The sequence below is a fragment of the Poromitra crassiceps genome (assembly GCF_964638095.1).
Source record: "Poromitra crassiceps genome assembly, chromosome: 23".
Lineage (NCBI taxonomy): Eukaryota > Metazoa > Chordata > Actinopteri > Beryciformes > Melamphaidae > Poromitra > Poromitra crassiceps.
In genome coordinates, this window is record NC_139639.1 from 22,685,541 (window position 1) to 22,710,275 (window position 24,735).

At 43.8% G+C, this 24,735-nt stretch overlaps 1 protein-coding gene across 1 annotated transcript in view; it reads right to left on the reverse strand.

The window, feature by feature from the left end:
* epb41l3b (erythrocyte membrane protein band 4.1-like 3b) overlaps positions 1–20,235 on the reverse strand; it is a 57,244-nt gene extending 37,009 nt beyond the window's left edge. Inside the window, exons 1-2 of the mRNA XM_083659560.1 lie at positions 20,147–20,235; positions 4,649–4,848 (exon numbers count right to left, since the gene is read on the reverse strand). Coding sequence (XP_083515686.1) covers positions 4,649–4,834 — 186 coding nt within the window. The 5' untranslated portion in view covers positions 4,835–4,848; positions 20,147–20,235. The remainder of the gene's footprint in view (positions 1–4,648; positions 4,849–20,146) is intronic.
* Positions 20,236–24,735: the final 4,500 nt, after the last annotated feature.

Below are 24,735 nucleotides of genomic sequence, written 5' to 3' on the forward strand. Positions count from 1 at the left end.
ACAGCTGTGAATGACATTGTAAGTGTCATTCACAGCTCAACTCTGGGATGATTTATCTCTCTTACTTTTGTGGGCACTATATCAAGTAAACGGTGGAGAAACTTGTGTGAACTCATTGGTTGGCATCCTATAGTCATGAAAGAGTATCTTTTTGTATATACCGGTAGTCAAATAACATTATAGCGTCAAAAACATGACCCCCCCCCCTTATTGCCCAACACAGGAAATAACGAATGTCTCTCTCACACTTCTTCCTGTTCCTACTCCTCTCTCATTCCAGCCCATTATGATTCACAAGCAACTCATGCTCTATTAATAAAGGTTAAATAAATAAAATAAATAAATTTCCTCTCTTCATCAAACACCCTGTTTCCATTCTTAATTGTTCCATATTATGATAAAAGCCACACTGCTGGGTCAATATGATAAAAGCCACACTGCTGGGTCAGTGGGGTTGTGGGGTTGTGAGCTTGCTTCAGCATGCTTAAATTGCAGCTGCATGCTCAAACATGCTGCAGAACATAAGAAGGCAAAATAAAGTCAAAGTCAAAGCCCTTTTTTCCCCTCATGCACATCTTCTGTCTGGGTCCAGTGACTCTGGCCTTTCCACTCCTTCATATTGGTTGCTCGTAATGACTCATTTAAAATCCACTGTTGCACTCATTCATTGTAACTTCTTAGAAAGCACTATCAGCCAGTTTGAGGCACTAACTGGGTTTCCATCCAAATGTATCGCATAATTCAAGCGAATTTTGTGAAAATCCGCAAAATAAAATGCGAATTTATGCATGTTTCCATTCAGTTTTGTTTAGCGAGTTTTGGGAGTCGGCAGGTTGAGCAGTCGGTGGCGCTTCTCGTCAGGAGGAGGCGTAACGTGCCTGTGTGCCTGTAAGAGATCTCTATCAGCGGAGACCTGCTTTGATTGAGTCGTCACCGTCATCGTCATCGTCGTAAAGTCGCCTTCAAAGCATGATGTTAGATTATAACGAACTAGTTGTGTGGCTTAGCCTTCCCAAATGTTGAGGGTCGTTTTTTAGAATTTAATACATAGAATTGGGAACGTTACATTCAATTTCATTCAGACTGCCTGGTGCTAATCGCCACCATTTCCCCCCGGAGTAGCATAAAGCGGAAGTGAAGTCACATCTGGTAGTCATCGTTAATTCGCAAAATCTGTTTCCATTGCAAAAGTTCGCATCTTCCTACTGTCGATACGCTGATAAATCCACCCCCTCCAAGCGTAAAAACATTTATGCGATATTTCGACCTTTATTCGAATTTCTGGTGTTTCCATTCAAGTTTATATTCGCATTTTGGGTAAATGCAAATATCCAGAGGTGGATGGAAACCCAGTTACTGACAAGCGAATCCCCTCCCACCTGTGAGCCTCACCTGATCAGAGCAGATGCTACTTTACATACAGATTAGGGGTGTGCCATATCGTATCGTTATCGATATATCGTTACAGTTCATTATCATATCGTCAGAAATTCACATCATGTTATTGTGATAATGGCAATATTCCGAATTGTGTTGGTGTAATGACGTCACACCATTAGGTTGCATGATGGTGTCACGTATGCACAGCAACAACAGGCATGGCTGAAACAGCTCCACGTTGGAGGCGTTCATTCCAAAAAGGGGAGTGGCTTCAGTCGTGTGGGAGTCGTTGGGTTACAAAAGAGCATGTCCAACAAACCACGGTAATATTTTGAAGGGATATTTATTTGAATATGTGAAGGCAAACTGTTCCGTTTTATGCTGATATATAAAACGATAACACTTATTTTGTGGCCATTGTATGTTCTTGAAATGAATAATAAAATATTTTTCAGCATTTTGTCATATCGTCAAGAATATCGTTATCGCAGAAATACCCTGAAATAAATATTGTGATATTTATTTTAGGGCCATATCGCCCACCCCTAATACAGATCTATCATCAGTTAACCCTTTCATTTGGCTGACCTCTAACAGACAGGGGACATACATAAAGATCACATGCAATATGTAGCAATGTCTTCTTTCTATCATCATTTGAAACATTTGAAATGTGTGACTTCCTGCTTGTGGGGTAAACGTGTGCTACCAGAAAAATGATAACGAGCGGATCCTGCTTTTTTTATCAGCAGAAAGATGTCAAGATGTCATCTTGAGTAGTGCACGGAATTCAAGCATCAAATATCAATGTTTGTTTGGAGAAATGGTTTGTCTGTTACCTGTAAACAAAACAACCACTGGGTTACTCTGTTCTTGAACTACAAAAGCATAAGTTTGAAGTCACATGTGCAGACCAGTTGCAAATCTGTATTGTATATCAGCAGCTGACCCAAGCTAACCATATTGTATTTGTTCAAACTACTGATTTAGCTGAAAAGTGGGATTCTGCATTGTCTGCCCTGCTGTTTTGGAGCACTGGAAATTTAACCTGCAGTGGAAAGGGTATATTCATGTAAATTCGATGTAAATTCATATTTAATGTCTACTGAACACTCCTCCACTCATGTATATTGTACATTTATTGAACTGCACTTGCAACGTTGTGATTGTCTTTTAGCTATTTTTCCTACTTCTTTATCTCTGAATATTGATATGACTGCTATGCTGCATTCAGACACTAAGACAAATTCCCTGTATGTAATTTGCATATTGTGGCAATAAAAGTGATTCTGATTCTGAGATTGATCAGATATTGGCCCAAAAGCTTGTTTGAGCCAATATCTGCAGACATTCAAGCTCTTAGTATTCAGATAAACTGAGCTACCTGTGCCATCTTCACTCATTCATTCATTCATTCATTTCACCAGCTAGGTTATTGAGATTGTCTCAGGCTGCACTATTCTTCAGGGATCAATAGAGGTAACAAAATTATCGGGCAAAATTTCCTGGAGTTTGCCAGGCATTCAATTCCCATCTTGACTTGGACCAGTGATCTCCAACCATGTGCCATGGAGAGCCGCATGTATGCAGGTTTCCCTTCTATTCAAATGGAACAGCAGCTCATTTGACCCATTAGTCCCTCATGTGTGGGTGAAATGATCAGCTGGTGTAGTATTTGGTAGGATTGAAAACCTATATCCACGCACAGGGTCTTTCTGTGTTGGTGTGCCCACCATTCCAACACAGAGGAATGTGAGGACGGATAGAAATCTTGACAGTTTATTTGCCAGTTGAGATGTATCGGATGGCAACTGAAGCCTCAAGATTCATTGCGCAAATGACGCATCGTGTCCCAACAGTTCTATTAAAGGTCCCATTCCGTGCAAAAGCTGTTTTTACTTGTAAATGCATATATACTGCTGCCAGCCCTCCCTGTAATGAGTGGTCACAAGCTCAGAACTGCCACAGTTGGATTTGTCCCTATCCAGCTTCCCCCTGCAGTCTCCTCCAAGCCACACCCCCAAACGCTTCGTTTGCCCAGAGGGGAATTGGGACGTCACAAGCTTCCTCACGCATACTGCGCGGGTCTCTCTCACACAAGCTACCTGCACCATTTTGTCTATAGCCACAAAATTAACACTTCTAGCTGGAGCGACGCCAACTGTACGTGATCCAGCAACTGCGGAGGTGCATTCGGTAAGTCTAGGCATTTTGAGATGTCCTCTTTAGCGTAGCAACGTTAAGTTAACGATAGCGTTAGTTGTAGACACAACCTAGCGTGCTGGTCCACAGACGCTAATCTGATTGGCCGCTGGGAGCCTGGGGCGGGCTCTCCCTCAGCGGCCAATGGGAACTGTTAGTTCTGAATATATTATAGAAACAGACCATTCTTGGGATGAGGAAGGGACAACTCCGTCACGACAAACGGGGTTGCTATATTTTCGACAAATTAATCCAGAATCATGTTTTATGGACCAGAGACACACGTTTTTAAGAGGTTACAGCTGCACGAATTGGGACCTTTAAGCAGAGCACAGAGGCTGTTAGCGCGACATCACACCCATCGCCCATCTCAAGCTGTAATGATGTTTTGCTGTGGTCTCATGTTTTCTCTCTTATTGCATCATTCCTTCCCTCCAACACAACTTTGCATTCTTGGATTTGATTTGTCACCAATAGCCAGTGTTCAAAATGAACTGGCTTACCTGCTACAAAAGAACTGCTAAATAATAAATAAGTGCTAAGATTTATTTTTTTTACTGGCCAAAATATCTAATATACATTTTTCATCTAAATATGTCCCCGTTTTTAATCGTTGCGTACTGTGCAAAAAAAAGAAGAAAAAAGGCCAAATTATTATATAATAATATATATAATATATTATTCTCTTTGACATTGTCATGCACCTTTTGGACTGTGGGTTCCGTTTGCCACTCGGGTCCTTCTGATTCGTATGTGTGTATTGTATATATTGGACTGCACTTTTGATTTTTGTGTGATTTTGTCTGTATTGTTTTTGTCTTGTGACTCTTGATGGGACCGCTACACTGCATACTTACACTAAGGCAAATTCCTCGTATGCAATCTGATTGCCTACTGTGGCAATAAAAGTGATTCTGAAAGATTTACGGTTAGAATTTAAATTGAAAACTTGCTCACTCATTCATACAACGGATCTTTGTCTTAATCAACTTTTAAATGATGAAATGAAAAGAAGATACCTCAGCAGGAAACCCGCTGTCCTAATGTGGTCCAGATGGAGGCTCACCTGTTCCTTCCTGGCGGGGGTGCTGTGTCCGGCGGCGGCAGGCAGAGACTCGGGCTGGGCGTGGGGCGAGGCGGGGTGGGCCGCCGCCTGGCTGGGCTGCTGGGACGCCGCTTTAGCCGCCTTCCCCTTCTCCGTCTCCTTGTCCTGCTGCTGCGGCTCAGAGTCTGCGCCTGATTCTGTTGTCATGGTGAATAATCACGCTGGAGGAGAGGAGGAGATGAGTCATTTACAGTCGTTTTTCAACCCGCTGAGAGGGATCGACAATGCTCCTCTGACGCAAACGCAAAGACACCGAGATCATTTGTGACAGTAGGATGAATGGGAAATGAATATGGACCAGCTTAAGTGCACTCAAGTCCTATTCTTAAATCATCTCAAGGCTCTCGGCGGTTGGTAACTGAAGTCTGATGGCGCCTTGACATGATGCACAAATCATACAATACAAGTGTGCTCCCATATCCTAGACCTGGGGGGGCTGAATTCAACTGGTCCAAACCGCTGCATATATATGTATGTATTAGGAGTAGCAGGAAGTATCACACGTGCAATGTGTTAGAGGAGTAAACATTTTATTCATTACCAACCCAGAGGCTACCAATCAACAGTGACGGAAAAGCAATTCCGTAAGCATGTGACGTCCTCTCCGCTCCAAGTATTTACACAGCCATCCCAAACATCTGACCTACAGCAGCAGCACCCGTCTTTCACAACATGACCTTCTCCCGCTGCTCATAGCAGCATACCAGCGACAGACGCGCTCCCGAGGGGCCCAAAAACGGGCTAATGAGAGGAAACGTCTAATAGGCTGTTTTGCCAAACAAAGATGACAGATAGGAAAGGAGCCGCGCCGGGGGGCTCCGCTGCTGCTAACCGTACCCAGAGGCTGTGGCTTCAGGGCGTGGTGGCGTGGAGGGCGTGCGTGCCTGCGGGCCGGCGAGCCTCTGCGGAGAGTCTGGGGTTTATAGTATGGATGCTTGTCATTCTGCTCTTGGCCTCCCTTCTCTCTCGGCTCTATAAATAGAGCCGTGTTTACGCTGGGCTTGAAGGATTCAGGGGAGGATCTCTGACTTCCAGCCGTGGCCCAGGAGGACAGCAGCCTCTGGAGTGACACAACCGACACACTGTGTGGACTGGGGGGACATCCCAAACCTTTGGACATGTAGGCCCGTGCAGGAGCATAGCAACAAATGGGGAGCTGTGTTGGGGCTGGCTAAGGCATTGATTATTTAGAATGTAAGAAGCAGGAACTAGCTTTTTAGGTCGGATGTCAGCAAGGTGTTTGTTTGTTTGCAAACTATGTCAGAATAACTCCTCAATTTCAATCAGATCAAAATAGTAACCTGACGATGCTGCCAAATGCTTTGGATTCGTCGTGTGATCATGATCGCATGATCTCGCGTGAATCCAGCTGCTTTGCAAGGTTATCAAAATAGACCAGTGACAACAAATCCTCATTGTCTGGAGAACTTTGGAGGATCATGCAGGCTTTTCAGGAGGCCACATTTGTCCCGTGGGCCCGCTCTGTGGAGTGGTCCTGCTTTAAGCAGCGCTGGCAGGCGCATAACTGGAATATTAATAGCTGGAGACCATGCCCCCAACATGCCCCTAACGTGCCCACATGTTGTTTACTGATGTTCTTGTTACACCGTGTGCAAGAGAGGCGCTACTTCAATTAGCCTACGGGCCTACTTTGAGTTGAATCAGGCACTTTTTGTCCTGAATCAAGCGCCTTAATGTGAGATTAATGATACCACTGTGCAAACAGGGGGGGGGGGGGGTCATGGCTCTTGATTCAATGTAATTTGATTATAATGAAGAAGAATGATTGAGCTATTGAGAAGGTGATTGGTGCTTGGTAGGCTAATTTTCTTCTGCTTATGAGATTTGCTTGGGATCTCTATGCAACTGCTTCAAACAGGATTAGATTATAATGCCAAATCAAGCTTCAACAAGTAACAAAAACCACTTCGGAACGGAGCCTTATTCGTTTTTAAATGGATCAGCACGATGTTTATTGTGGTAAATCTGGACTTTGAAATGAAATAAACCAATTGGGAGCTTCAAGCAGCTCATTCAGTGTTCTTCTCAGTTCATTCTGCCCTTGTTCTTGCAGCAGTCAAGAACATGCGTTTTGAAGCAGGGTGGGTCACTGGATGCAGCAGGCTGATCAAACTCCCTCAAACCTTCACTTTATATAGCTTCAGGCCCTATAAACATGCTGTATAGATCTTTATATAGCTTCAGGCCCTATAAACATGCTGTATAGATTACCCTCAAACCTTCACTTTATAGCTTCAGGCCCTATAAACATGCTGTATAGATTACTTTATATAGCTTCAGGCCCTATAAACATGCTGTATAGATCTATAAACATGCTGTATAGATCTATAAACATGCTGTATAGATCTATAAACATGCTGTATAGATCTATAAACATGCTGTATAGATTACTTTATATAGCTTCAGGCCCTATAAACATGCTGTATAGATTACTTTATATAGCTTCAGGCCCTATAAACATGCTGTATAGATTACTTTATATAGCTTCAGGCCCTATAAACATGCTGTATAGATCTATAAACATGCTGTATAGATCTATAAACATGCTGTATAGATCTATAAACATGCTGTATAGATCTATAAACATGCTGTATAGATTACCAACTCTAGATGACAGGGCTGACTGACTTACTGTGAGCAGTAACGTAAACGATGTGTTGAAGTCACAGGATCAAAAGTGCTGCTAACCCCAGCTGTTAAAGAACATGTTTTAACCCCAGCTGTTAAAGAACATGTTTTAACCCCAGCTGTTAAAGAACATGTTTTAACCCCAGCTGTTAAAGAACATGTTTTAACCCCAGCTGTTAAAGAACATGTTTTAACCCCAGCTGTTAAAGAACATGTTTTAACCCCAGCTGTTAAAGAACATGTTTTAACCCCAGCTGTTAAAGAACATGTTTTAACCCCAGCTGTTAAAGAACATGTTTTAACCCCAGCTGTTAAAGAACATGTTTTAACCCCAGCTGTTAAAGAACATGTTTTAACCCCAGCTGTTAAAGAACATGTTTTAACCCCAGCTGTTAAAGAACATGTTTTAACCCCAGCTGTTAAAGAACATGTTTTAACCCCAGCTGTTAAAGAACATGTTTTAACCCCAGCTGTTAAAGAACATGTTTTAACCCCAGCTGTTAAAGAACATGTTTTAACCCCAGCTGTTAAAGAACATGTTTTAACCCCAGCTGTTAAAGAACATGTTTTAACCCCAGCTGTTAAAGAACATGTTTTAACCCCAGCTGTTAAAGAACATGTTTTAACCCCAGCTGTTAAAGAACATGTTTTAACCCCAGCTGTTAAAGAACATGTTTTAACCCCAGCTGTTAAAGAACATGTTTTAACCCCAGCTGTTAAAGAACATGTTTTCCAAGGGAAGACAAGCAAAGGCAATTCTAAAAGATCACTCGGGTGAATTGGACCAGAATCGTGTCAGAACTTCCCTGTCACTTTATTGCGCGATGTGGGTCAGAGTTGAGCAGCGGCTCAGTAATGGGCTGACACACGAGGGCAGCAGAGTTGAGCAGCGGCTCAGTAATGGGCTGACACACGAGGGCAGCACAGCACAGCCAACCTTTGCTTTTCTTAAACTGGCTACGAAACAGGAACTATGGCGGGGGGGGGACAGGAACATCTTAGCACCATAGAAATGGAGGAAGAATACGTTCAGTCACTGGTGACAGGCACTCTTCACAGGGCCACACAACAGCCAACACAGTAGCCTTGTGTGCGCTCAACACTATGGACTGGCACATACATTATGCATTCAGAAAGCTGTATTCACAAACATTTTTAGTGCACTGGATGGCTGCTGGAATACAGAGCTGGGGTATCGGTACTCCATCGACCGAAACAACCCAGTAGCAAAGTATTGAGACTTCACCAGTCAAACGATACACGATACACTGTACCTGCTGCTGCATTCAATCTTTTTGGTCCACAGATCTAGAAAAAATACCTATTTGTATGGTTTTGCTCGCAGCCAATCACCACAATTGTTCTTTGATTGAATGCGATGTGTGATTGGCCCACTACTGCAGTAGCTACAACCCATAGAGTCTGTGGTGGTGAAGTCGAGCACAGTGTATGTGACGGGGTTGGTAGTTCAGCGTTGGGCTGAGATGCCACCAAAATATTCAAAACTATAGGCTATATTGTGGCGTCTGGAAAAAAAAAAAAAAAAGGGTATTGAATGAAAAACGAATGAAAACTATTGGTATCTGTATCACTTTAAGGGTACTGGTGTGGTATCATCATTTTTTTAACGATACCCAGGCCCGGAAGCTGATGACTGCGCCGATATAGTGAGCATGAGATTCAACTGTGTGGTGCATTCAGAGTTTATCCATTAAAATACAAAAGTAAGCACATTTTAAAGTAATAATCTGTGACATTTTCATACAAATAAATGTCATTTTTGCTACCCTCTATCGCTCACTGATATATATTTATATACCCAGATCATGAAACCGTTCACATTTGCTGCTCTGAACACGCCGTGCCGTGTAGGGCAAGTCATTGCAGTAAAAGGACACTACGGCACAGAGGAAGTGATACATTTAGCGTTTCCAGCAACACAGCTGTTTGTTTGGAATCAACAGAAGAAGAACAGGGTAGTTCCTTACAGCAGCATGAGCAGCAATAGCCAATATGGCTGAGCAAACAAAGAAAAGGGACCAGTAAAGGAAGGAACTGACACTTCATCAGTAGAAAACCCAAGGCAAAATAAGTCACAGTACTAATTAGTCCATGGGCCAAGGCAAAAATCGGTACCACCTGAGGTGACCGCACGATTTTGTTATTTTTGTCTTCCTACATGTCTCTAGTTTATATTTTGGTATGATAACCCTGCCGATTTGGTAGCTTATGGATAGTTATCACTCTGTAAACAAACCTACCCCATATAAATGACAAAACCCTGATTTCTGTGTATTAGTCCAGATTATATGTGAAAATGATGTTCCCTTTTTCGTAAAAGCATGAAATTTGGTACGCATATAGTTTGGGGCCCTGTACATTTTCAGAAATTGAGCCATCGCAAAAATGCCTTGTGGCGGCCATTTTAATTCTGCCATAAGCGAATTATGTCGTTTGCATCATATCTCCTGAACCACACATGATAACAAAGAAAAGGTGATGTCTACCTCTATGTTTTCATGGTCAAGGATTACTATGATACCATATACAACATCATAAACTGTTCACATGAATAGTTAATGGTGAATTCAGCAATGTTTTGATAATGAAATCACAGTATCTGAGAGCCTATGCTATACTTTATAATATCATGGCTGTTGCATGCATGTTGTGTATAGTTTTAAAAGCGTAATCCTTTTGTTCATTCACCCAGACAATACAGTGACTGTAAAGAGTAGAACAATATTCAATAGGATGTTGCCTTTCACCCCTTTGATGCATAAAAATTGTCATTGGGACAAACTTTCAGTTCAATTAAATGGTGCTTTATTAATAGGCACTGCAGTAGTTATATACAAATCAAATGTACGATGAAAAATCATTCTGGGACTGGTGTTTGAAGTCTGTCTGTGTGTTACTCTGTGTCACAATCGTCCACATCGCTATCATTCAGCTCGACAATGAATTCTAACTCATTTGCTTGGTTGCTGCAGGTTTGCAGCTTACACATGTCGGTGCATTTCAGACCATTTCCAAGGCACGGGCAGTCTGGTAATTTGCATGAACGTACACATGAGCAGGATAGCAGGTCCAACACAGCCTCTGGTGCAGGCATACCTCGCATCCACTCAATGGCCAGATCTCCATCCTGCATCTTCCATCCATGATCCATTGGATGTGGTACACTGGGAGTGCACTCCAAACACCTCCGCCAAATTGCAGCCTGATAGTTTGCTCGCAAGGCATGCATGAAGAGAGAATCCTCACAAGGGGGAAGCTGACTGGAGTCAACTTCCCCACGCCTTGCACAAAACAGCTGGTAGCGAAGCTTGTTGACCTGAGTTGTGTTTGTGGAAGGCTGGTACATCCTGCATGTTACCTCCTGGAGCTTTCCAAATAGGTCTTCAGAGACCTCCCAGGAGCTTCCCAACTCTCTGAATGTGTCTTGGCAGGTCTTGTTAGTCTTCAGTTGTTTGAACATGGCTGACTTTCCATGCCCAGTGAAAGCGCTGACTGTATCACAGCCCGTAAATGAGTGCATTCCCATCAGAGCATCACATACACTATCTCCTAGTACATGACTCAGCTTACTGATGTCAGTGAACCTTGTACGGTTCTTGGTGCCACATTTCTGGTACATGGGACATGGGATTCTCTTGCTGACCCCAATGCATATAACCATCACATCTGTGTCCTCTGCTGTGACTACTATCCCGTTGTAGCCTGATTCAGCTGCATGTAGAGCATGGAGTAGAAGGCGGGTGTCTGCTTCCTCCTGGGTACTTGACAGCTCTGGAACCTCCTCCCATCGCTCCCTTGTGAGCTTGAAACAGACATCCTCACAGGTAACATACAGTGTTTTGTCCTTGATCTTCTCAAGTTGACCTTTCCATTCTTCCACGAAGAACCTGATGAGGTGTGTTTTGTTTGTAGAGCTACACAAAAGCTTTCTCCACTGGTGTATATTGTGGCCAGGCGCAATGCTCCTAAGTTGAATACCTGAATCTGCACCTCTCTTTGCTCTCTCCAAATCTTTGATGGACATCTTTCTATAAACATCAAATATGACATCGATGCGCTTGCTTTGACCACCTTCATGGATAACCTGAGCCAATACTGATTCTGACAGCTGGGAGAAAGTTTTGTCATTCACCTTCATCTTTTGGACCAGGCTCATTCCATCTATTAGAGTGGCTGAAGGCTGAGGGATGGTTTCTGCTGGGGAGGCACACTTCTCTAACTCCCTGGCGAGAGCTGCCTTGTTGGTCTTACGAAGAGACCCATCACTGTTTGCTAGGGCCCAAGGCAAAGGTCCAAGTGGGTGGGCTAAAACTTCATCCATGTGCAGCTGCCTGCTTTCTGCAACAAGAATCATCTGCCCAAACAGCTTCCTATCAGCCTTGAGGATAACTTCTTTTCTGTTGCAAATGGTATGTGATTTCTTGGTAATGTCTGTGAATGTTTTCAGTTTCTTCTTTGTAATCCTGTCATGAAATTTAGTGTCTGTGCTGTCTGTCTCCATCCTCTCTTGCTTGAAATATTCATACGCGTTGTCACCGATTGTATGGGCTTCAATGAGGTTTTTAGCAACATCTGGAGGTGCAGCAATGCCAGTGGACAAACTGACAAGGTCTTCATGGTCAGGATCGAAAGGATTGATCCAGCTTGACTCCATCAGCTCAACAAGTGACTGGACATCAGCTTCATCCTTCTTGATTCTGGGCAATTGTAGATCTGGATGGCTGAATTTGGAGTCATTCTCACCAGTCATGTCCCTAAGTTGCCTCAGGTATCTGCTCCTGTACTCGGATGTGAGGTAGTACCTTGTGACAGCTCCCTTCTTCAGACTGAAGCCTTTTGTTCCACCAGGAGTTTGTGTATCCCTGTTGACAGTCTCTTCGATGGTTTGATCAACAGGTATACGCCCAAAGGGGTTGTGGCTGCCAATTTGAACTGCAAACCCCCCTTGGGTGAACTTGGTGTATACATCCGGATGTTCTGTTGGCAGCTGAGTCATAGAGGCATAGTAGTATGGGAGAAACCGAGCATAGTTCACCCTGTCATAGGCAAAACACCATGGGATCATCTGTCTGATCGCTGCAAGGTGAAGCATCCAATTGCCTTCTCTTGAGGCTCTGATTAGGGCCAGCATAACTTCTATCAGGTCAAGGTAGGTGATCCAGAATGCAGACAGAGTTGTGGTATCTCTGAGGGACTCTTGATATACCAGGAACCGGTTGTCAATCCGTGTACAAGAATCTGTCTGCAGTAACTTCTCAAATGTTTCCTGGCAAACCTCACTCGTGAAGCTCTCGATAGACTTAAGGGCTTCCTCTAGGTAGTGAAGCTCTCCTGCTTGGTTTTGTTCCATCCACGTAAGGAAGCCTTTCCATACTAGTCGTAGCAGGGCTTCATACACAAGCTTGTGCAATCTAACAGCTCTGTTATATTTTCGACCCTGCATGACCCCGACCACAGAGCCTTCTGCTAGAATGCCTGCCTCCACACAAAGGTCACTGAGTCCTGCATCCTGGAATCTCTTGCCGATGATAGACAGCAGATTGCATATTGTGTGGAAGGTACCCATCCGGATAATTATATCCTTGAACTTCTCCTGCTTCCAAACAATTTCTGCAGCCTTAGCAAACAGAGCCTGATCGAAGACACACACAATCTCTTCAAGATGTAGGGACTGCATGATGGAGAGTGTTTGCTCCAAAACTTAATTCACTGTGGACATGTCAGTTGCAGGTGCATTGATAGTGGGAAGGTACGTGACTGTGTCCTGGACCACTGTGATTTCATTGCGGATCTGGATATTAAATCCTGTCCAGCTACTGATGGTCTGATCATGAGCAGCTGTGATTCGAGCAAGGAGCCAGAACCAACCTTTGGGATGTAATTCACATTCAGTAGGATGAATGTCCTTGTCCACACCTGCCATGTTCCCTAAATGATAAAACTATAGATTACATTCAATACATTGATTATGGAAACCATGGTTTGATTGTGTCACCTAAATGTGCAGTGCGGTACTGCATGTGCTGTTTGTGTTAAATGTATTTTTAGCTAGCTACTTAGCTAGCTATTTAATTATTGTAGATGGTACCTAGCTGACTGTATTGTTGAAAAAAACATTTTGTTCTATTACTTAATAAAATATTCCTCAATTATCAAAGAAAGAAATTGGCAAGAAATTGCCACAATAAACGATTATTGTAGATGCTAGCTAGTAGCTAGCTAGCATCTAATTATTGATATGCTAGCTCGGTAGTTACTAACCAATCATTGCAGATGATAGCTAGCTACCTATAGCTAGCAAATAGATAGCATAGATGTACAGTAATCCATATTATGGCAGTTTTGTCCGTTTCTTTGATAATTGAGGAATATTTCATTCAGTAATACAACAAAAAGTTGTTTTTCAACAATGAAATCATATATTTCAGCAATATATATGCACAATCCTCCCAGGAAAGTGTATGTTTACTTACCTCTCAGGCAGAGTGCAGTGTTACACAGGTGATGTAGATTGACAGTTAATCAAGAGTAGGGTGAGGGTTGATAAGGGAATCAAGGTGGCACTGAGAAGTTGTGAGAGCAAAATTAATTAATAATAATTAGTATCAGCTGACATAAATTTCCCCCTTCCCCCTTGTGAATGCTAGCATAATACACAATTATGGTCCCAGGGAGTGATTGAAAATGAAAGATTACATGAACTATGCTTGAAATTTCATTCTGCATCTTTTCAGATACTGTAATTGCATTGTATCCTTCTCAAAACACCACTGAATTCACCTTTAACTATTCATGTGAACAGTTTATGATGTTGTATAGGGTGTCATTGTAATCCCTGACCATGAAAACATAGGGGTAGACATCACATTTTCTGTGTTATCATGTGTGGTTCAGGAGATATGATGAAATCAGGGTTTTGTCATTTTTTGGGGGTAGGTTTGTTTACAGAGTGATAACTATCCTTAAGCTACCAAATCGGAAGGGTTATCATACCAAAATATAAACTAGAGACATGTAGGAAGACAAAAATAACAAAATCGTGCGGTCACCTCAGGTGGTACCGATATGTCAAAATTTGACCCTTGGCCCATGGACTAAATGGGACGCACTCCAGTTGATCTCTCGGAAAAACGCAGTGGAAAAACAACACGGCGCCTCACTTAGCACCAGATTACCACTTTGAAATGACTCGACTTAATTGGCACCAAAAGCAGATGTATACTTTATGCCCCCCGCCCCCCCACACACACACACACACACACACACACACACACACACACACACACACACACACACACACACACACACTCCTGCAGAGGCAACATTGCCTCAGCAGAACAACCTACTAACAGCTCGCCATAGCCTACTACTGTATGCTCCAGTCCAGTGTCTTCTTCCCAAATGATACCAATCCAGAAGAACCTGTAGACCATAGAGAAGCAAACACGCCCACGTGCGCTGAGCAAACAAATCAAAACCCTATCCAATCACGTTCACAGATAATGGCAAGACAGCCCGGGCGGACAGTGGATATTATTCATAATAACCCATGATTAACGCTCAATGGCGTCACATCAGTATGTAGCTAGAACACATATTTGATGACTACTAGACTGAATACTTTGCAGCTGCCCTGTGTGCCTGCAGCCTCCATTTTAAGGTCCATTTGTGATTGGCACACTGCTGGAAAGGGGCCTGTGTGCAGTGTGCACACCCACACGCACACATTCAGGACGACGAGCTGCCATCTGTGCTGCTGAGTGCTATTAGCTGGAATAAACCACAGCTGGGCCCATCTCGAAACCACCTCCCACCTCCCACCTCCCACCTCCCACCCCCACACCCAGAGCTCCAGGGGCTTGGGGAGGTCACATGTAGGTGAGTGCCGAGCGTTCTTTGACGCGTCCAGGCCCATACGGACAGGGCAGGACTACTGTGTATATGACACCCATAGGGCTGCAGGGCTGACAGCTGTCTCACACACACACACACACACACACACACACACACACACACACACACACACACACACACACACACACACACACACACACAGCTACCGTAAGAGGATACTGGGTAGCCGCTTGGCCCGTCCACTCAAGTGAGCCACCTCTGCAAACGGGAGGCAGACCTTTGAGCCCCCAAGTGCCTTCAACTGTCTTGACCTCCGTAATTACTGGGTGTTGTTGCGTGTAGCGAGCGAGCGACATGCAGAGGCTGCTGCTGCCGTCGGTATGTCTTGCTCTGCTCTGTTACGCCGCATGTGTGTGAGGTCCTGACCTCCTTGGAACGTGCATCAGAACATGCCGTGAAAATTCCTCTACGTTGATCTCACAGCGCTGTGCGAGGGAGGTAGGACTGCTTCGAGAGGCAGGTACACACACCAAGCTGAGAGCAGTCCGATGCCTCTACATTCTTAGCTCTAAGGCCAAGGCAGTCAGAGACTATACAGCACAGACAGAACCATAGCAGAACTAACGGTTTCCTAAGTCCATCACTTTTGCTGCGATTATCTTAAGTCGGACAGCTACGGCTAGCAACTGTTAAGACCATGTAATGTTTACAACCAGTTTAACAGTCAAGTATAACTTCTGACCTTTCTAGCAACATATTGTTTTAATCATTCATTTCAGATTTGGCTTTACAGAGTCGGGAAAAGACGCTATCGCCGGTCATATAGCATCACGCTAGGCTAACCCTGAGTCGGTCACCTCACGTCATGCTAATTAAGCAATATCACACAAGAGGGAGTGCTGTTGTACAGTAATATAATCACAGTCGTGATATTACAGTAACAACAGCACAACCTGGAGCCGAGTGCACCAGCTGGGCGTACGCCTAGGTGTAACGCTACGTCCGACGTAGAACTCAAAGTTACGACTAACTTAATTTTATGACTAGTGCACCATGTAGTCTTAAGCTCTGTATGCGCTGCGCCTGGGTGTAACTTTTACGTCTGGTATGGAGCAGGCGTAAAAGTTACACCCAATGCGTACCCATACTGACTGGCAGCTGTCTCATCTTGATCTGCGCTGTCGGGACTGACAGCTCTGTGCTGTCAGTGCCGTTCAGTCCTGTGATGCGGGGGAATCTTCTCCAAAAATATCGATCGATATGTGCTGTAAATGGACGTTTTGTGCGCAGGACCTCCGCTCGTCGGCGGGTTTTTAAAAGCCGATGCGTCGGAAGATCTTCCAATTTCTTCCTGACTTCTCAACTGCCCGCAGTGCGCAGTCCGCCATCACATTCATTACTGATTGCACTTGTGATTCTGTTTTTGTGTTGGCGCTGTTAAATTGAGCTGTGAGAACGTTTCTACGCTTTGAATACAACTCTATAAGTCTGAGCTGAGTTGGAGCTGTCTGTCAGCTGTCTCGTGCTCGTCTGAGAGAAGTGTGTTGCTTGGCAACAAGCACGTATCCACGTGGACGCGCACGTCCGCAGCCTAAAGACCGGGCGCAGCTACGACCGTGGTAAGTCAGGCTTGGTGCACTCGGTGTAAATTCAAATCACAACGTCGGGCGTAGCTAAGACCAGCGTAACAGTTAAGACCTACTTTTTTACGCCCAGCTGGTGCACTCGGCTCCATGGGGCCGGTTGCACCAACTGGTCTTAACTATGCCTGGTCGTAACTCCTACGTCGGTCTTAGTTAAGACCAGTCTTTAGAGTGGATTTACGCCTGTTGCACCAACACGGCTTACTCTGGTCTTAACTACGCTGGACGTAGCAATGCGCGTTCATGTGAATTGTCGGGGAATGCCCTCTGATTGGCCCACATGTGCCTCGCGCCGTCACCCACTACTGTATGTGCGTCACTACACCCTCCCTCCTCCCACCCCCCTCCTCCTGTGGAAGCCCCGGGGGAAAATGGCGGCGGCGATTAGTGTCAGGGAGTCTGAATGAAATTTAATGTAACGTTACGTTCCCAATTCTATGTATTACATTCTAAAAAAGTAACGGCAACATTTGGGAAGGCTAAGCCACCCAACTAGTTAGTTATAATCTAACGTCGTGCTTTCAAAGACGGCGAACTGGCGGTGTTACGACGATGACGGTCAAAAAGGTCTCCGCGGAGATCTCTGCTACGCCTCCTCCTGACGAGGCGTAGGAGTTACGCCTGGTCTTAGTGAAAATAAGGCTTAAGTCGTCTTGGTGCAACCGGCGTAGCTGTTAGGTCGTAAAGTTACGACCAACTTAGCTTAAGACCAGTGTAAGACCAGTTGGTGCAACCGGCCCCAGGAGTGTAATATTGCTCTTATACAACAGTTGTACAGTATAAACAAAGCTATTCATCAAGTAATACTAGCATTTTAAAGCAATTTGAGAGAACAGATGCTTTGTGTCTGTTATTTGTCTCCGCACACAAAAAATAGTTCCCTCAGGAGTGCACTAGTAGGAGTTGCCAAGCAACAACAGGTAAACTTGATGCCCGCAGTTTCCTGAATGCAAGCTAACTAAGCTACCGTTAGACTAAACTTACCGTTCATAATTAAGGTCACATGTATGATGTATTCATACCGCTGTCCCTACTAGGTGCGCAAACGCAGTTTGAACTCAGACCAATCAAGGTTACAGTTGTGAAGCGGAGTGATATGCACACAGTGAAGCACTTGTGATGTTATACTGAAATATCCGCACAGTTGGAATTCCTCTCCCTCTTGTCCAATCAAACTGCTCGGCTGGAACTAACTGTTGTAATATATATTGTATTGTTGGTAATATAAAGCAGCTAAGGCATTAGTAATCGATTGTCTAATGTTGCCCAAGCGAGTCATATGGCTTTCTCTTATCAAATCACTTTCCTAAACTATTTACACATTTAAATTGCGGTGTATTCATCCATTCAGAATTTGACATGTAGATTGTTAGACATGTCTAAAGTAATTCCACAACACTAGCTGGCGTTACGTTAGCGGATTGTTTTCTCATCTGAACTGTCTTGATTGTCAACTTCATTTGGCAAAAGAAAAGATCAGTGCATCTGTTGTGCCCAGTAGCTTCAGGCCAGGGCACAAACATCACCGGTGTGAGTGAAAGGAAAGACAATTCCTGAAAGAAACTCATCTTTGCTTTAGTCGGTTAACTGTCAATCCAACTGTCCTGTTCCTGAACTTCCTTCCTACGACAAATATGATATGAGAACCTGCCTGTTGGTGTAAAATATTAGTACTATCATGATGGTAGCTCGTGCTAATGATTATGCACAGGCTGAGAGGCCCATTTACCGTTACAGGGCGCAGATGGGAATAACCATTTTATGAGATTAGCTAATCATCAGTAAATCAACGGTGCCTCGATTCCCACTAATGTCCTCCAGCCAGCATGGTATTAAATGGCACTTCAACCTTGGGGTTTGTTGACCTCAGTCGGGACAATCAGCGCATCACACTTTACTGTAATAAACAATGTCTACTCACTGGAGAGCACTGTTGCCTAGCCCAATGCCCCGATGAAAAACAAAACATCACTATATTCCTATAGGGGCCTATAAAATCCTCCAAAGACAAAGAGCAGTCTCTGTTTGAGAGTGGTGAAACTGAGAAAAGAAAAATACTTCAGTTGATTCGTTTCTCCTGCCAAAAGTATTACTGGTACACAAGTGGTTGGTATACAAGTGGATGGTATATCACATACAGTAGTATACCATGCTACTAATAGTAGCATGTACTGTAGCTGGTATGAAACCTAAACACTATATGTCCTTTGGCATTTACTCAACACTCAAAATGAGTTGGCCTACTGCATGGCAATGTTAGTGACCTAATTATACTTTGTTTATCGCTATAATATTCCTAATTGGATTTTATGCTTTGCTGTGATATTTGTACAGTATCCTCATAACATATAGGCCTACTATTACTCTGTTAGTAGGAGTAGCCCCCCCCCCCACCATAAAGACAAGTATCTCTCAGATTCCAGTCTAGTGCAACCTCAAAAGCAGATTCAATCAACATCAAGGCAGCAGTGACCAAAGACCATCAGTGCATAAACCATCAAAACATGCAAACAGGGCCCTAACGTTGTTGCCTTACTACTGCTGCAACAAGAGCTTACTATGCATCTTAATTAAATTGTCAAGTCAGGCACAGGCCAGAGGCCATAACCATTCCACAGCTAAAAGGAGGCGAGGATGCTAAAGAGGATACAGAAACCATGACATCCTGTCTCTAACCACGCCTACCGCACTGCAGATCAAAAACACCCAAATATGTCGTCTAGAAACGTCCCAAAAATGTATCAATTTTAATCCAGGAATTGGCTACAAATGTTACCGTGTGCAAGTGACTCAGCGTCGCCATTCATTGATCTGAAATGCCGCGATGAAAGGTTGGAAAAGCATCTTTAACGTGCTGTTTCCCCGTGTTTTACCTTATATCTCAAAGTTACACCACACTACACCTTAGCGGGTTTGATTTTTACAGTATTTCTCCAGGCGTAGACCCATAAATTTAAAACGGCTGCAAAAAAAAAAAAAAAAAAAAAAAACGCTACGATGTTGCGCACAAAACGTTACACTGCAGACACATAGCAGAATAAAATATTACGGCCAAAATGTCAGAGACGTTTAGCCACGTCCACTCGACTTTTCCGCTTGACTGGATAAAGCAGAACTGTCTTTTTAATGCCAATTATGTCACCGACGGCGGGTGTTGTGGTCAGACGACCCCGACATGACAAGCAAAGGAAGAATCCAGCCACAGCATGCTAACGTTACATGCATCTCTTCTAGAAGATACCCGCCGTGTGAGATTAGGAGAGAAATCCTGCTAAATAAAGCGTATTATTACCAGGTCAACTGTCCTCCTTCAGCTGGAAAATACGAGTTGCATTCGTGGTGGGCTTCTCTCTCTGTTTCCTGACAGCGGTGCTACTCGGCTGCAGTTCCCCTCCCCACCAGACACTATGCAGTCCACAGTAGAATTGTGGGATAGCAGGAGGACAGCCAATGCATTATTTTAGCAACCCCCCCCCCCCCCACACACACACACACACACACAGAGAGCAATGAATGAATGAATGAAAAAAATGTATTGGTCACCACCACCAAGCATACACTTAGGTCATAACCAAAGGTTAGGGGCAGAAGCAAACGCTTATGTAAAGCCCCCCCTTTTCTTACAATTAAAATAAGAAAAATCATCATCATTCCTCAGACGTTTTGGACATTGTCCTTACTTGCCATCAAATAAACAACAATTAATGGCACGATAGAGGTTTGTTGTTGTGCTGGATGGGGAAAGGCATTGTGGTGGTGTATGAAGTGAACCATCTCCATTCACAGGGGAAATGATCATCAAAAGGTTAAATGAAACTGAACAATGATTATGACAACAACAACAACAACAAACACTACAGCTATTTTAACCGAATTTCAAACAAAGACCTGTCTCACAGAGACACCGACCAATAGGCTACAGTGGTTCATAAAGTGGGATCCGTCCGGGGACCCCCAGGGTTCCTTGAGGAGGTCACCAGCAAAAAGAGGAATCATTTACTTTCACTATAATTCTATCCATAAGTAACACAATAACAGAAGTATGACTGTTTCGGCCATGGCTTTCATACCCTGGGATTTAAAAAAAAACAATCAAGTGGGGGTCCATGGTCTAATTTGTCTCAGTTTAGGGGTCCTTGATGTGAAAAATGTTGACAACCACAGGCCTACAATGTACTCTATTTCCTTTAACGTTTTTAGACCACAGCCTTCCTGTCTGCATGCATGCACCGACTCTGGAGCACGTCATATGTCTAATATACACATATACACCGACCTGCAGTGTGCACACACACACACACACACACACACACACACACACACACACACACACACACACACACACACACACACACACACACACACACACACACACACACACACACACACACACAAAACACACACACACACACACACACAGCTCTATACTCCATGTATATGTGGGCCCTGCACTACACAAATATGCACATAAGAGCATGTTTTTAATTAGTGTCTGGGTTGTTCCCTGTAGGGATTTGTGGGTTTTGCCTCCCAGTGGGAACTTGACCCTACTTTTCTGGCACAGCTCAGTCACCCGTTTGACTTTTATTCCATCTAATTGCTTTCTATTTATACTCTAGTGGTATATAAAGTGCACACATATGCAAATATACATGTAAACAAATTCTCATTCACGTAATCAGCACGTCAGCAGTTCTTTGCCACACTTGCACTTTATGGTCCCTAAATAGTGACATGGACCAGTGATTCTCAACCCTTTTCATATCAGACAAGGACCCCTAAATGAGTCCATTAGAGCCATAATGGTGAAGTTTAACAATTCATAAATTTGCTAGGAGGAACCCCCTGGAACCATCTCAACGACCCCCCGGTGGTCCTCGGACCCCACGTTGAGAACCACTGAAATAGAAATACCATGCATGCATACTGTACATATTTACTTTGATGAACATCTTGAACATTATTAGCATTCCATTCACCCTCAAGCTAGCTGTAGCTAATAAAACAAGCTATATGACAACGACAGGATCAAATGCTTTACATTTCAGGAATGTACTGTACTTCACATTCCAATCCATAGTGATTTACTATTATGTGCAGTGGAATACGTTTAAAGTCCTAAAACAGCAACACTGGCCTTTGCAAGCACCCAGCAGGGAGGAGAGCGAGTTTCAGAGCCACAACACGCTGACAATGGATGTAACTCAATCTTCCTGTGAGCCTAGATGCTGGGAGAAGAAATAAGAGAAACAATAGATGAGGAAAGCGGGAGAAAGGATTGTTTTTGGCACATTGATCGCAGGAATAAGTTGTTGCTGCGTCATCGCGGGCCTCGTGCAATACTTCCGTAAACCTATAGGTCTAAGGTCATGTTTTCCCTTCAGTAAGAAGCAGCCTCACTGATTAAACCCCAGCAAACCAAGTTATTACAAATCATTCTTGCATTGTCCAAAGCATATCTACGTTCACTTAATCCTTGATTTGAAGCACAAACATTTTGCTGATAAAAACGTGCTTAGGTACCAAGTGTAAATTGTACCACACCAAGGCTCACAAGACAAGTCAAGAACATCCCTAACAAATAACTGGGATTAAGATGTCTGTCCTCTCTGTACTACAGCCAAACAATAGTTAGCTGGAGTCTGGCACAGACTCCACTGACTCATCTCAGACATTGCTCACCAGGGTCTGTCTGGCCAGTGGGCTGTGACTGTGTGCCTGCAATGCAATCAACACGTTTAAAGTGGACATGAGGGGTGAGATACTATGCTGTCTCGTGTGGGAAAAATCCACACTAAAATAGCCATTTGTGATGTGTCTTCATGCATTTCTGTGCCCATTCTGTTGTTTGGTGGTGTACGTTTCTTATTCCTGCAGATAAGTGGCCAAAAATAGAGGTCATGTTGAGATGTTTCCATCACTCAACAATCATACAGGAAGAAATCCATCATAGAAGAGGGCGAGGCAGAGAGTGAGACCAATTTTTCTACAGACAGTAGCCTCAATAGACCAGAATGCAATGCAGCTATAAGACCCATTTGGAGTAAGGGGGGTGACTTTCACTTGTTCTCCACCGACCGACAAAACTAACTTTTACTATCACTATCACTATCAATCACTATCACTATCACTCTCTCCACCCACACATATAACCAACAGCTGAATGCAAGCTCAGGCACTTCCTCTGGGGGTTGTCGAATGGCATTCTGGGAAATGTAGGAAATCACTAAATCACAGCAGAAATCACAGCACACATTCCCATCCCCAACCTCCCCCGCCCGCTTTACTAAGCCAAAAAACACAGACCTTCTCCTTATGTATAGAAACAACGATCACTCATGTCTAGAAAGGTAAACGTGGTAAATATCCTGCCCTGATATACCGGCCATGGTCCAGACTTCATGTTTAGAAATGGCTTTCTGAAGTAGAAGTGGATGAGGCAGGCTCAGGGAATGCGCATACACTAAAAAAGGTTAATTACATCACACACAGAATAACTCGGAGAACACATTGAACTTCACAGATCGATGATACCTAATAGTGTAATCTGAGCATCTGAAGGTGGACATTTCCTTGAGTCTCTTTGAGCAGGTTAGTATTCACCTTATGTTCCAACACTGGGGTCAGCCAGTTACTTCCTATTGTGTTTACACTTTCTGTGACAGTACAGTGCTAGGGACCAGGTAAAACAGACGGTGTTTTGAACAGGAAGTCATAACACAACTGGGTCAAGTGGGCGGGGCTACATAAGGTGAATAGTTTAGCCTGGTAAAACGATCCTGATCAGGTGAACTCACACTCACTGTGGATCAGTCTGGCCTCCAGCCCGCACCCAATGATACTCAATGATACCCAATACCCCATATGATACCAATACCTGATACCCAATGATAGTTGACAACGTAACCAGCCAATCAGGGCTGGCAAAACAGCAATGGCGTGTCCCGAAGCTATGAGCGGTAACGTTAACGTTAGTAGAATAAACACAGCCATAAGGGCAGTTATTGCAGAAACAGGCTCAATAACAACAATTAAACAAGAACAAAAGTATGCACCGGTGGAGTTTATCTGCGGAAAAGACGGTTTCACCATTCGGAGTGGATTTCGATTGGATTTGGCGATGCTGATTGGCTGAAGCAGGTCGTCTGTCAAGGCAAGTACTCCCACCCACTGAAATTGATGTAAGCGGCTGAAAGTCCAGACTGATACGTAGAGTGAAACAGAAAGTGAGATCAGTCCAGACTGATACGTAGAGTGAAACAGAAAGTGAGATCAGTCCAGACTGATACGTAGAGTGAAACAGAAAGTGAGATCAGTCCAGACTGATACGTAGAGTGAAACAGAATGTGAGATCAGTCCAGACTGATACGTAGAGTGAAACAGAATGTGAGATCAGTCCAGACTGATACGCAGAGTGAAACAGAATGTGAGATCAGTCCAGACTGATACGCAGAGTGAAACAGAATGTGAGATCAGTCCAGACTGATACGCAGAGTGAAACAGAATGTGAGATCAGTCCAGACTGATACGCAGAGTGAAACAGAATGTGAGATCAGTCCAGACTGATACGTAGAGTGAAACAGAATGTGAGATCAGTCCAGAGTGATACGTAGAGTGAAACAGAATGTGAGATCAGTCCAGACTGATACGCAGAGTGAAACAGAATGTGAGATCAGTCCAGAGTGATACGCAGAGTGAAACAGAATGTGAGATCAGTCCAGACTGATACGCAGAGTGAAACAGAATGTGAGATCAGTCCAGACTGATACGTAGAGTGAAACAGAATGTGAGATCAGTCCAGAGTGATACGCAGAGTGAAACAGAATGTGAGATCAGTCCAGAGTGATACGCAGAGTGAAACAGAATGTGAGATCAGTCCAG